Raw genomic sequence first — 13,324 nt, forward strand, 5'->3', positions numbered from 1 at the left:
GCAATAATCCGTACCAACGACGCTTTTTGTGGGAGCGAATGGCTCAGCTCTACCACTGCGTGTAGCCTACTGTTGGAAATGGGCATTCCCCCGATTTGTTTATGTAAACAGAACTACAGACACCTGAGTGACCGGACGGCACGGGAGGAGTGAACCTGGCTGAAACGGCGATGAAGATCTATTTCGGAATTTTGCGTATCTTAAAAATGTAAGTTGAATCATCGTTTCCATACATGCGATACGCGAAAAAGTAAGAATATTTCTAAATCTTTCCTCACTCATGTTATTTCAAGTCCGCAAAAACCAGAAGTCAGAGTCAGTGATGCTATACTAAATTGTAATTTCATATACGGTACGCAACCCCAGATATGTGCACATGGGGTATACAAGACGCAAGACCCCGTGCAATGCAACGATAGAACGTCGAAAAGACTATATGCGCGTTCCTTCACATTTAGATGATTTAAATTATATTTACTAATTATAGTTGAAAGAATCAATTCAATGGATTCTCAGTCGCCATTCCACTCATTTTCGAATTTATGTAGACTTTATTCATCATTCCATGATAGCCTCTACTTCAAACGCATTCATGACTGGTAGCAACATTTCATCAACATTAGGCTATTAGTTTTGGGGTCTCATTCAAGAAGCAGGGTTTTGATGAAATCAACATCATGTGATTGTGAAACAAGCTTTCTTAAACATGATAACTTACGAAAGTAGGTACGGTACACACATATGAGCCTACGAGTGATTGAATTGTTTTTTCATTATCGGTCTGGGCGCACTTTCGCGTTATTCCTCCAGTATGCTCTAAATTATTTCTAGAAAAATCAAGTTGTTCTTCGCTGCGTTGTTTTGTCATGAATTATGTAAATTTTCAATACAAATTCATACATTTTCTTTCAAGGACATAATGGCCACTGGCGGCACAAGCTCAGGAATGAATTTCGGGGAGCAACTCCACCAGAAAAAGATGGTGGTGGACGAACTCCTTGCTCTCCGACGCGCAAGAATCGCGCAAAAGAAGAAGAAACCGCTCAAGCCAATCCGAAATAGTCAGTCTCCCACCACAGGAAGAGTGTACGAAGCTTTCAAAGTACTAAATGAATCGGAGAATGATGCTGCCGGTATGAGAATGAACCAAGACCACGTCCGAGAACTGATCAAGGGCACTGCTCTCGAACAGGAATTAAATGCAACGTATGGAGTAGAAGGAATCGACCATGCTGCGGAATCGTACGTTCGAACACCGTCCAGAAATGTGTCACGAAATAACAGCGCTAGACATGTTTCAAAGAGTACAAACGAATATTTGAATCGGCGAACTTTTTTTCATAAATTGATGAAAGAACGGCAACTACGTCTCGCTGCAAAGAGAGAGAGACGACTTAATATAGAGAGAGAACTTCGCCAGAAGAAAACCGACCTTCAATCAGCGAAAGTTAAACTCCTCGAGATAGACAGCGATTGTGTATCCATGGAAACAGATAGCGATGACGAGGATCTAAATCGTTTGATCGAAAATGCAAAAGAAAACATCGTCGTCTTGGAGAGGCGACTGCGTGATCTCAAAATGGAGGAATTAGCGAAAAAAGCGCCTCCGGTAAAACGTAATAATTCGCTGAAGATCGATAACGCGTTTAAATTAAGGCACGGCGAAGCAGTACACATAGCGGCCGATATTGTAAACACTGTTATCGGTCGAGCACTTGACATTTGTGTTTATTCAGAAGATAACCTCGAAGCCAAGCTTCTGGAGCAACTACTTCAAACAGACGGCGAAGCCTGGCAGCGCGTCAGTAAAGAAGAACTGAAACGTGATGCCGTTTTCCAAATTCTTGAAGAAATTGAACGCGAAGTATCGTCCGATATGATTGAGAAAGTGGCGGAGGAGTTTGTCCTGGTTGGGCAGATGAATAGAGTTTCCGCGGCAAATCTCGTTCTTAACTCTGCTTACATGGCTGTCCACAACAAGCCACCGAAAGACCGTAAAATGAAGTCTATCGAACAAAAATGGGTTGACATCATAAATAGACGGGTCACGATCAACTCTTGGGCACATACTAAAAGCGGTGTGTCTAAAGTGGTTCCGTCTGACACTACAGTGAACAGTGAGCCACAAGCAGATACAGTTGTTGATGATGAAGTCGACGATGACATCGCAATGCTAGTATACGACCAAACTCCATTAACTGAAAACGTATTTTCAGGGGAGATATGGGAAGAGTATATAAAGGCTGAATATTCATACTGGGAATCCAACTCCGTCACACACATCCCTTCCGCTTTCGACGTGCCCTACGACAAAGTACTCGGTATCAGCTGTCTGAAAGTATCTCGCGATAATAACTACATAGCGATGGGAACGTGCCACGGTGATATCGTGGTTTATGACTTGAGATATGAACCGTTTCGACCGGTACGCTGTGTCGCTTTTGTCGGTAGAAAGTCGGAACGAATTCTGCGGATATCCTGGTCGCTGGACGGATCTCGAATACTGTCGTTAAGCGATACATTTTGTGTGATAGTTTGGTCCATTTCTTTTCCTTCCCCGCCGGCTCTCGCGGATATCCGCAGCTTGAAGATAACGGATGAAAAGGACATATCTTACGATTGTTATCAATTGACAGCGTTGACAATATTAGAAGCTAACCTGGGTGATTTTGCCATACTTGAAGAGTGTTTATCAGCTCCTATTCCGACGGCCAGCTTTTCCACTCCATTGGTGGCGGTATTCTCGCCGTGTTTGACAGTTACCGGTTCGCAGGACTTTGTCGTAATAGGATTTGAGAGCGGGGAAATTCTAATATGTGACCTGACTTTAACAATCGCTTCTAGACTGAGCGGTTTACTGAATCACCAACCCCACAAACCGCCAGCAGTGCACGTCAACGGAGGCGCGCTTTTAAGCAAGGACGTGAAAATTTCGCATGGCATCAGCGTTGAACTGTACCGTTTCCACAAATGTTCCATATTGGAGATAGGCTTCATTCAGAACAGCGGTGACATGGTTTCTATCGACCAAAATTTGAATATCTCTGTTTGGAAGCATAGCACTGAATATCTATATCGCAACGAGTGGTTCATACCATTCAGGAAACTTCGAATGAATGGCGCCGAAGTGGTGATGACTCCTAAAGGCGAGGAAAAGGTCATTTTCGAAGATGAGGTCACTATGAAAAAGCAGACTAAAGGTAAAAAGAAACGAGCCAAAACCCTTATAGAACAGGAGCGCAAAGAAGCTCAGTCCGAAATCAGAACTCTAAAGCTGGCATCGCGCAAACCCTGGTACTCGGACGATAATAGGATAGATGGCAAAAAACAAAACCGAAAAGATGCAAAGTTTCTGAAAAAGACATACGCTCCCCTTGCGGATGAGATTTTCGACCCAGTCGCAGACCAGATTTTTTACAGCGTCACCAAACAACGATCGACCAATCTCCTCGTCAAATTTTCGTCTTCCATGTATTCGGTTTCGTACCATCACAGCAAGGCATTGATTGGATTAGAAAAGAGTGTTGACGGCAAGAAATGGTATTTCATGTTCCTCTTCGGCAAACACGAACCCAACATCAAAGCACACATCACCTACGTCAGTTTGGACCTGACGGAATTCGACACGCTACAGTCGATGGTGATCAAGCAATTCATGGAGCAAAGTGAATTTGATGAGTTGATGAAAAGCAGACAGGTTGCTTTCACCGTCACCCGTAACTACCAGATACCCGACTCGGAGTACATATTCAGTTTGCGAGGTGGAAGAATGAAGATGCTGTCCGCTTTTACCGCATCTGAAGTGGGATGGTGTCTTTCGAACAAGTCAAAGAAGGAATCACCACCAGAATACGGGCTACAATTGCCGGCCAAGCTAGCATCGATCAAAGGAAAACATAAATTGTCAGTGTTGTGCCGCGATGGTAAAGTAACCCATGTCTTCCTGCTGCATCAACCTGCGTCGAAAAGATCGGAGGCAGTATCGTCAATGTTCACATTGTCGTCGATATCATCTCATGATCAAAACTCGCGCTTGCGCTGGTTAAAGTCTGAACTGAAAGAGAACGAAAATAAAATCTCTATCAAAGACAAAGAGAACTGTCCTTTTGAGCAGAGCGTGTCGTTTGAAAAGCACTCGGCTCGAGACATGCCGGTCGAAATTTACATGAGGATGATGCTGAATTCAATGATTGACAATTCTGTCGCCATTGCAACTGGACAGAGAATGACCAAGGAGCAGCGAACTAAGCTTTGGAATAAAGATTGGAACAAATGGCAGCGGTATTTTTCCGCATGAACACAAAATGGTACCACATTAACCCGACGCCTGCCTATACACAACACGAACAAAGACTTACGAGCACTTGTGATATAATTTATCTGCGATATGCACCAAATTACATGCTACATTCTTTCCTGTAGTACGAAGCCATCCTCTTCAATTTTTGTAATGCGACTTTACCAATTCGTCTCAGCAATTCTGTAGCCTATTGTTTGCCATGAGTGTTACTTTTATACCAGTTTTCTTACAAACCCTTTTAACACTGGAGTGTTGTAGTTGTAGACATATTTTTGCACAAAATTTATTTTTCGAGACCAATGCAAATAAACCTGTCCAAATGAACAAGTGTACATGGTGAAAGAATTCCAAGGATTTCCTTTGGATTCCAGAGAAATCGGTATACCCAAACATCCCATCTTTCATGAATTACTGAGCAATGCATAGCACTCTGTGCAACGTGTCGTAAATACGCGATGACGCCATCATCCTAGGCAAATATCGTCTCTTCCCTCCGTTTCTTGGTTAAGATAGTACCAGGCTTATGCTGAGATTCAGGGTGTCTGTCAAGTTCCATGGGACACACTGACACTGGACTTTCGAGTAGTACCTGCTTCAAATCGTAAAATGTCGCCGAATCGTCCTGTGTGACAAAAGTTACAGCAGTACCGCTCTTGCCGGCCCTGCCTGTTCTACCGATCCTGTGCGTATAGTCTTCGATACTCTTGGCCATATCGAAATTGATGACCATACTAACATCGGGAATATCAATACCACGACCTGCAACGTTGGTCGCTACAAGAATATCCTTACTTCCTCCTTTCAACCCGTTCAAAGCAAATTCTCTCTGCTCCTGACTTTTTCCTCCGTGAAGTGTAGTAGCGTTGTGTCCCATTTTTTCCAGAGATCTGGCGAGCACATCACATCCTTTTTTCTGATTCACAAATATGATGACCGGAGGCTGGATGCCGGCTTCCAGAATCGACAAAAGTTTCTTTCTCTTTTCGTTTTGCTTAACCAGATGAACGATCTGTTTCACTCTCTCTATCGGTTTTCCAGCGACACCGATATTTACGATGGCGGGAGTTCGAAGATACGTCTTCGCGAGACGTTCCACCGCAGTTGGCATAGTGGCGGTAAACATGACAGTTTGACGGTACTTATGTTTCGACAGAAAGTTATTTCTCATTACAGCCTCATCTTCTACTAATTCGCCTTCCGGCTTGGTGTTGGTGACAGGCATATGGTCCAAAATTTTTTTGACATCTGGCTCAAAGCCCATGTCAATCATACGATCAGCCTCGTCCAACACAACATAAGTACACTGGCTTAGTACAAGATATCGATTCTCCAACACATCGATCATACGCCCGGGAGTTGCGATTACAATTTCACACCCCATTCGCAGCTTGAAACCTTGATCCTCTCTTGAAATTCCACCGATGACGGCGACACTACGAATTCCTAGTTCTTTACCAAATTTGATGGTTTCTTCTTCGATTTGTTGTGCCAGCTCGCGCGTCGGAGCCATGATAATAGCGTATGGTCCTTTATCTGCGTCTTCCAAACGTTCTATCTTAGGCAATGATGTGATCCATATCAGCAGAGGTATTAGGAAGGCCGCTGTTTTACCGGAGCCAGTTTCTGCAACGCCGATGATGTCACGATTGAGCAGCCCGATGGGAATAGCTTGTCTTTGAATGGGCGTAGGGTCTTTGTACTTGAGATTATCGATAATTGTGAGGATTTCATCCGGTATGTCTTTGCACTCTCTCCAGGCACGGAGCGGATGCGGAATATTTCCACCTTTCGTTGAAATGTTGTAATCTTCTCTAAGGATTCTCCAATCCCTCTCCTGCATTTCTTCCAACGATTTTTTGGTCCAGTGCCGATCGTCCCACTGACGTTTCCTTTCCTTTTTGTACGATTTCAGAGCCCTCTTCTTTTCGGCGTCCTTCTCTTGCGTTGTTCTCCTTTGCGCCATCAATTCCCCGTAGAACTCGGACTGCGTCTTTTTCTGGGACTTCACATCGATGCCGGCGAGGAATCCACGACCGAAGAGATGTACTTCATGTTTCTCTTTGTACAACGGATTGAAGTCGACAGATGTATCATCACCGGCATCCCAATCGAACACGAATTTTCTATCATTCAAACGACGAACACGCTTCTTCTTTTTGACTATTCCAAGATACCGGTCTTTGATGGAGTTCAATTCCTTTTCTGCATCTTTATCCAACAGTTTTTTATTCAATTCCTGATCATCATGTTCCTTTGCTCTTCTTTCCTTTCTCTCCCTGCGTTCTCTTTCGTAGGGATCTTCAATGGCTTTTCTACCTTCGCTAAAGATTTCTTTCTGTTTCTTTCGTAATTCTTCCATTGCTTTTCGCTTATCTTCAACTTCTTTTTGCCGTCTTTCGAGGGCGGCTTGTGCGCGCTGTTCCTTGGTGATGAAAGTTGGTTTGGCGGCTGCCTCCTCTTCTGCTTTTTTCTTTGCCAGCATCTCTTCAAGACTCAGTGGCTGGACTTTTGGTTTTGGCGGTTCCTCAACCTCTTGTACATTTTCAGGGGCCTGCGATCGTGCTTCATTTTTACTTGATTCTTCAGGTTTTCTATCGGCATTTGAGGAAGATTGGTGGTCTCTTCTTCTCTCTCTGTCCCGAGATCGAGACCGCGAACGACGTTTGTCTCGCTTAGAACGCCTCTCGCGTGAACGCGACCTTTTCCTGTCTCTTGAACGTGATCTTTTAGACTTTGAACGATGTTTCTTGCGATCTCTATCTCTTGATCGAGACCTGGATCGTCCCATACCTGTATTTTAAGCTGCAATTTTTTGCTACCGAAATGAAAGCAAAACACTGAATCCGACTCGCACTACGAATTCGCTACGCATTCGCTATCAAGAAACGAAGCGTGACGAAATTCACATTTTACATGTTTTCCGCCCCTATGCTCGATTTTATAAACCAATCTGAGGAAATAACATGACGACATGATTCTTGATAACGTGTTCCGTGTACCTTGATATACCGTGTAACATTCCAAACATCCATTTCGCGTGGTTTCGACTAGATCTCGTAGAAATGACTGAAAAGTCATAGTCTTGTTTGAGCACATTTATATGGCTATTAGTTGTCAATAGAATGTCAAACATATCATATATACCCTATCATTTTATATTATTCTTTTGTTGTGCATCTTTACTTTACATCATTGGTAGCGACATGATTTAGTCAGTGCGGATTGCACACGTCAATCACGTTGCACGCTCTACCGAATCGGCCCGCCTATCTCGAAGGCAAATAACATCGATCAAAATGTAGAAACCGCTGCAGATCAAGTGACTTCGAGCGAGAGTCATCTAGAGACGAAAATACTGTACGGAAGGATGGCGTCGGAAGGGCGACGTAGTCAACAGGAGGTTTCGTTCATTCTGGAAGCAGAAACGAAGCAAACCGCTACACGCAGCACGAAACAACATCGCCGACCTAGCGTTACTTTATCTCGAGAACTTTCAACTGCCAGCGTTGGCTCTTTTTCTAGCTCGGACGACGAAGACGACACTTCTCCAAGGGAACTGACACAGCTCAATTCAAAAGGCTTCAATGACTTCTGCATCAGAAATATACGACATGCGGAATTTGGTCGAAGAGAAATTGAAATCGCCGAGCAAGAAATGCCTGCACTCATGGATCTACGTCGCCGGGCTCAGGCTGATAAACCTCTTAAAGACGCTAAAATAGCAGCCTGCACTCATATATCCGCACAATCCGCTGTATTGATCGAGACTCTAACTGCTCTTGGCGCACGCGTGCGGTGGTGCGCTTGCAATATATACTCGACTCAGAATGAAATCGCAGCTGCGATGGCCGAAGTTAATTTGCCGGTTTTTGCATGGAAAGGCGAGGAAGAAGAAGATTTTTGGTGGTGCATCGAAAAGTGTGTTTTCGCAGATGGATGGCAGCCTAATCTGATACTTGATGATGGTGGTGACCTCACTCATTCGATCATAAAGAAGTACCCGGCAGTCTTCAAAGCATCGAGAGGAATCGTGGAAGAGAGTGTGACGGGCGTTCACAGGCTGTATCAATTGGCGAAAACCGGTAGACTGTCCATACCGGCCATGAATGTTAGTGACTCGGTTATCAAGCAGAAATTTGACAACCTCTACTCCTGCCGCGAATCTGTGCTTGACGGTTTGAAGCGTACTACTGACGTTATGTTCGGAGGGAAACAGGTGTTAGTGTGTGGATACGGTGAAGTGGGCAAAGGCTGTTGTGCAGCATTGAAAGGCATGGGATCTATTATCTATATAAGTGAAGTCGATCCCATTTGCGCATTACAAGCGAGCATGGATGGTTTCCGTGTAGTGCGTTTGCTAGAGGTAGTCAAACATGTTGACATCTTCATAACGTGCACCGGTAACAAAAACGTAATTACGCGAGACGCAATGGACAGGATGAAAAGCGGCGCTATCGTTTGTAACATGGGTCACAGCAACACAGAAATAGACGTTGCTGGTTTGAAAACCCCAAACTTAACATGGGAACATATCAGGTCGCAAGTGGACCACATCATATGGCCCGATGGTAAACGTATCGTTTTGTTGGCGGAAGGAAGACTGCTTAACATGAGTTGTTCGAGCGTTCCTTCGTTTGTGCTGTCGATTACGCATTGCACACAAGCTTTAGCGTTGATTGAGTTGTATAACTGCCCCGACGGACGTTATCAACAGGATGTTTACTTGTTGCCAAAAAAAATGGATGAATACGTCGCCAGTTTACATTTGGCGACGTTTGACGCGCATTTGACCGAGCTGAGTGATGAGCAAGCACGTTACCTCGGCCTTAGCAAATCTGGTCCTTTCAAGCCAAATTATTACAGATACTAATCTTCAAATCCATATTACATAGATATTGATCCCATAGTCGCACAATTTCATAGATTTGTCAACCAAATATCTATCCCCGTCAGTGATCAACTCGAATGCCATGTAATAAGACAGACATTAACAAACAAGTATAGCCTAACCTATGTATCACCGCTTTCGTGTAACTTGGTGCAAAGTAAAAAATATGGTGCCATGCGCATTCGTTTTAGCTTGTAGTCGTGGCATTTATCGGAAGCAAAATTTATGGTCAATTTTTGTTGCATCGTATAGGCTATCAATCCAATAATTTTTGGTATAGTACATCACATATTCTTGCAATTCCAATGGTCGGACGTTGACAACGTCACTAATAAGATCTGCAATAATAGAACTAATTCCATTTTTTTAGAAAGACGATGTTGTAATTTGTTCTACAATGACACTAAGAAGTTGATTGCTGGTAAGCTTGCTTAGTAGGCAGTAATGTATGCATCCTTTGTGCCAAACCAAGTCACATGAACGCTTTGTATATTAGTCAGCCCACCTTAGATAAAGCCCCACATATTTTCCCACTGATGGGATTGGCATTCATTGTGGTTGAATGAAACATAAAATGCAGTCATGTTTGACTTTGAGATTCCAGTTTTTATCTTCTTGCTTTTATTACAGACTAACATAGTATACTTCACAAAAAACCTGACCGCAGTAAATCAGTTATTCATGGTTGATTTCCAATCATATTGTTAATCACTGCAATGCTTGGCCTATCCAAGCAGTATTGTCATGAGTAGGGCAATTTTTTTTTGACATGTCAAAAAAAGTCAAAATTAGGTCAAAATTGTAGCGTTAGGTCAAAATTTGTCAAAATTGTTTACAAATTCAAACATTTTTTGACCTCTGCATTTCGTTTGTATCGTAGATTTTGCGCTGTCGGTGAACCTATCATTTGATATTTTACAGCTTGTAGCCTACTTTATAGGCCTATCGTTGTAAACGGACCATCGTCTGCTCATTGTGAATCATAAATGGTCAAATGAAACAAATAGTGACATGGTTTTATTATAGTTTTATGGTCAACGTACCGCAATATCCTAGCTGAAGCAAGACTGCTTGGACATTGCATGGTTCTTATATCAAGAAGCGCAAGCTGAAAAATTGTGATATAGACAACATTGTCAGAATGAAGCAACACGGTTTGTCACCAGCAATGTGCACACAACTTGAGTGTTGTCAGCCAACAAATGCTGCTGTTGAACGTTCTTTCTCCGTTCTTGGCAAGCTACGTAGTAAGGACAGACACTTTCTACCCGAGAATGTAGGAAAGGATCTTTCGTTGTACTACAACAAATTTTAATTATTTCCACCAGAATACGTAATGTAACTACTGGAATTCTTCACAGGGCCAGATTTCGTTAAAATACTAGTTTTTCATGTAAAAATCTGTCAGTTTTTGAGCCAAAAACGTTTTTCCTGGCCAATCTACTTTGTATGGACAGACAGTTCCAACCAGAAATGAAGATAAGTAGAACAATTTTAACATTATATGCGAAAACACCTAATTTGCATACGTGAGGTCAAAATTTGGTCAAAATTTAGATTTTTTAGGTCAAAATCTTCCGTTTTTTAGGTCAAAAAAAAATTGCCCTAGTCATGAGAATGAAAGGTTCTTGTACAGCAGCACTGTCATTGGTTGTAAATCACACATACATACTTTTCGATTCTAAATAAACTTCATAAAACATTCAGCACACATCTCTGGCACTTAACTGCTTATACCATCAAACTATATTGACTATGCAGTCGTCTATTGTATAATCCTGTAATTTTTTTTGAAGATCATTAGTCGTAAATGTTCGAATATAATTATATTGCAGTTTGATTGCTATAAAATATCCCTATCATTTTTTGTCTAAAAATAACATTTTAACGCTTATCTTCACTTGTAAATTTGGCTGTATTATTTCATTCACGGTTTCGCCAGTGTACACAATTATTGAATGCAGTTTTATTGTTATATAACAACCCTATAATTTTGTCTTCTCCATAGCATATATTGTTAGAAGTTGACTATATTATTGTTATTTCCTGTTTTGGCAGTGTACACAATATAGAGATGTAATGGTATGATCATTGTACACCGTGTTTGCTCTCCTCAACTCACCATGGAATTTGCCTAGCAGAATTATGTTATGATATTTTGGCATTAACAGGACCAAGTCTTAGTATGACAATAGGTATTGGGTCTATTTATGAATCATTGATAGTATTCATGAATCATCAATTTCAATCTAAGATAGAATGCAGATAACAGCATCAAATCCTGTGGAATGTGTTGCCATCATTGTATGTTGTTCCTTACTATAAGTATTTTTAGAGATATCCTCCGCATAGCCTATGGCAATAGTATAAGCCAGTCATCCAAGTCCTCACGCAAACGATCAGCAGCATTATAATTCTGTAAGTCAAGCACAACGTTTTGTATCATAAATTCCTTTATTGATTTCTAGATAAATAAGGTTACCAGTTGCTATGCAGCAGAAGATAAAACCGTATTACAGTAACAGCTCTCTAAAACAGAACTTAGATCGTATGATGTCAAAAAGGTTAAAAACTGATGCCGGTTTATGAGACTGGCATAAAATCAGAGCAGTGCGTAAACTGGGGGGGGGGGTGAACCAGATTGATAAATCTTGAACCGTCACTGGAACACCAATGTGCATTGCACAACAACACCAGAATTACTGTAGCAGATCCTAGCACAAAAGTGTATGCATTACACCTAATCAGAGACGTCACCATGACAGCATGGGTACCTGTTTTCACAACAAAATCCAATATCAGGTACTATACCGGCTCGTTTTACTGATTGATTAATTATCAAATGCAGGTTCATCTAGCTCAAAGCAACTCGAAAGAACCTGTTTATTTTGTTCACGATGATGGCACATCGACGTTTAGATATGTGCGGGAACATCAAAGATAACCACAGTAAATTTAACTGTACTTACATTTCGAGTTTAGACACTAAGCAATGCTGTCAAATGTGGAGTCTATGCCAACCAAAGTCACCGAAAATAATACAACTTGAATATATTTCACAGAAATAGCCTGTAAAACCTGTATTTGCAGTTATTTTCAGAGGTTGGTTTGAAAAGAATCATAACCACTTTTTAAGAGCAATTTTGTCGGAACACAGTGTTGATTCATTCTCTGTGTTGTTATAAGGCTGCTTCATGAGAACAATCGGAAGAAATTTTGTAAATATGCTTCAATGGAAATAATATTTAACGCCAAGAATATAATAGGTATTCGACAGGATGTATTTCTGGCCATGTCACGACAACAAGAATTACCTACACTACTGACCTTTTCCGAAGCGAACCAATTATAAATACAAGGGCAGAATGACTGGCGTTAAGAAATATTGATTGCTGCTTCATCATACTAAACCCATGAAAATGCGAGATAGCGGAATAGGATGATGGATTGTGTTATCTCAGGTGGCACCTGAACAGAATTAAATTGAAATTCCCACTTTTTCCATGCTGATAAGAAAGACCAATCATTTGTGCAAGCTGACAATTTTTCACAACAGGCTCTCAAAGCAGACAAACTTGGAACCTCACATATGGTGCGTACCGACCACACGAAGAGCAGAATTGCCAAGTTAACTATTATCGTGATAGTCAAGTGGATCACAGCAGTTGAACCACAATTAGGATTTCACTTGAAAATTCAATTGCCACCCTTGGATTGCTCAGGTAAATTACCAATAACAAGCCAGGCTTCAACTTTGCAAAATGCCATTCTTTATTCTCAATACATGGGCGGAATCTTTGTAGTTGAACGAGCTTTTACAAACTCACTTGGCGAGGTTTAAATGCCTTCGACTAAGCTTATCATATTCTAATGATAATCTCGAAGTGAAATAGGTAAGTAACTTGAAACTGGCCAAAGGCTATATGACACTTGCATTCCATCAAGCGCTGCAGAAACACAGGATAAGAAGCAGCTACGATAAAATACGTTTTGTCCACAATCCTAAATAACACAGGACAGAAAATTCACTATATACCACTTCTACAGTACAAGAATCACAGCAGAAAATTTTGAATAATTGAAACCAAATATGTAGATCAGTAGATGGATCATATTCTATTGATTTACTTTCAGAT

General features: G+C 41.6%; 2 protein-coding genes and 1 pseudogene across 3 annotated transcripts; 2 read left to right on the plus strand and 1 right to left on the minus strand.

The window, feature by feature from the left end:
* Nucleotides 1-65: 65 nt before the first annotated feature.
* LOC145440899 (uncharacterized) lies at nt 66-4,621 on the plus strand. Its single transcript, XM_080318670.1, has 2 exons — nt 66-208; nt 914-4,621. The coding sequence occupies exon 2, from the start codon at nt 920-922 to the stop codon at nt 4,295-4,297; it is 3,378 nt and encodes a 1,125-aa protein (XP_080174796.1). The 5' UTR covers nt 66-208; nt 914-919; the 3' UTR covers nt 4,298-4,621.
* Nucleotides 4,570-7,088, minus strand: LOC145440900 (putative ATP-dependent RNA helicase DDX23). Its single transcript, XM_080318671.1, has one exon. It carries the CDS (start codon nt 7,086-7,088, stop codon nt 4,770-4,772), a length of 2,319 nt encoding a protein of 772 aa, XP_080174797.1. The 3' UTR covers nt 4,570-4,769.
* A 502-nt stretch (nt 7,089-7,590) lies between these two features.
* Nucleotides 7,591-9,969, plus strand: LOC145440230 (S-adenosylhomocysteine hydrolase-like protein 1 pseudogene; annotated as a pseudogene). The gene has a single exon (XR_013915474.1). The product of XR_013915474.1 is annotated as an S-adenosylhomocysteine hydrolase-like protein 1 pseudogene (transcript).
* Nucleotides 9,970-13,324: the final 3,355 nt, after the last annotated feature.

Source organism: Botryllus schlosseri, chromosome 6 (assembly GCF_051294905.1).
Source record: "Botryllus schlosseri isolate E-star chromosome 6, Bs_hap1, whole genome shotgun sequence".
In the NCBI taxonomy this organism is placed as follows: domain Eukaryota; kingdom Metazoa; phylum Chordata; class Ascidiacea; order Stolidobranchia; family Styelidae; genus Botryllus; species Botryllus schlosseri.

What these genes read in the sequence shown, in the direction of transcription:
- LOC145440899 (XM_080318670.1), top strand. Translation starts at nt 920, where the DNA reads ATGGCCACTGGCGGCACAAGCTCAGGAATGAATTTCGGGGAGCAACTC.
- LOC145440900 (XM_080318671.1), bottom strand. Translation starts at nt 7,088, where the DNA reads ATGGGACGATCCAGGTCTCGATCAAGAGATAGAGATCGCAAGAAACAT.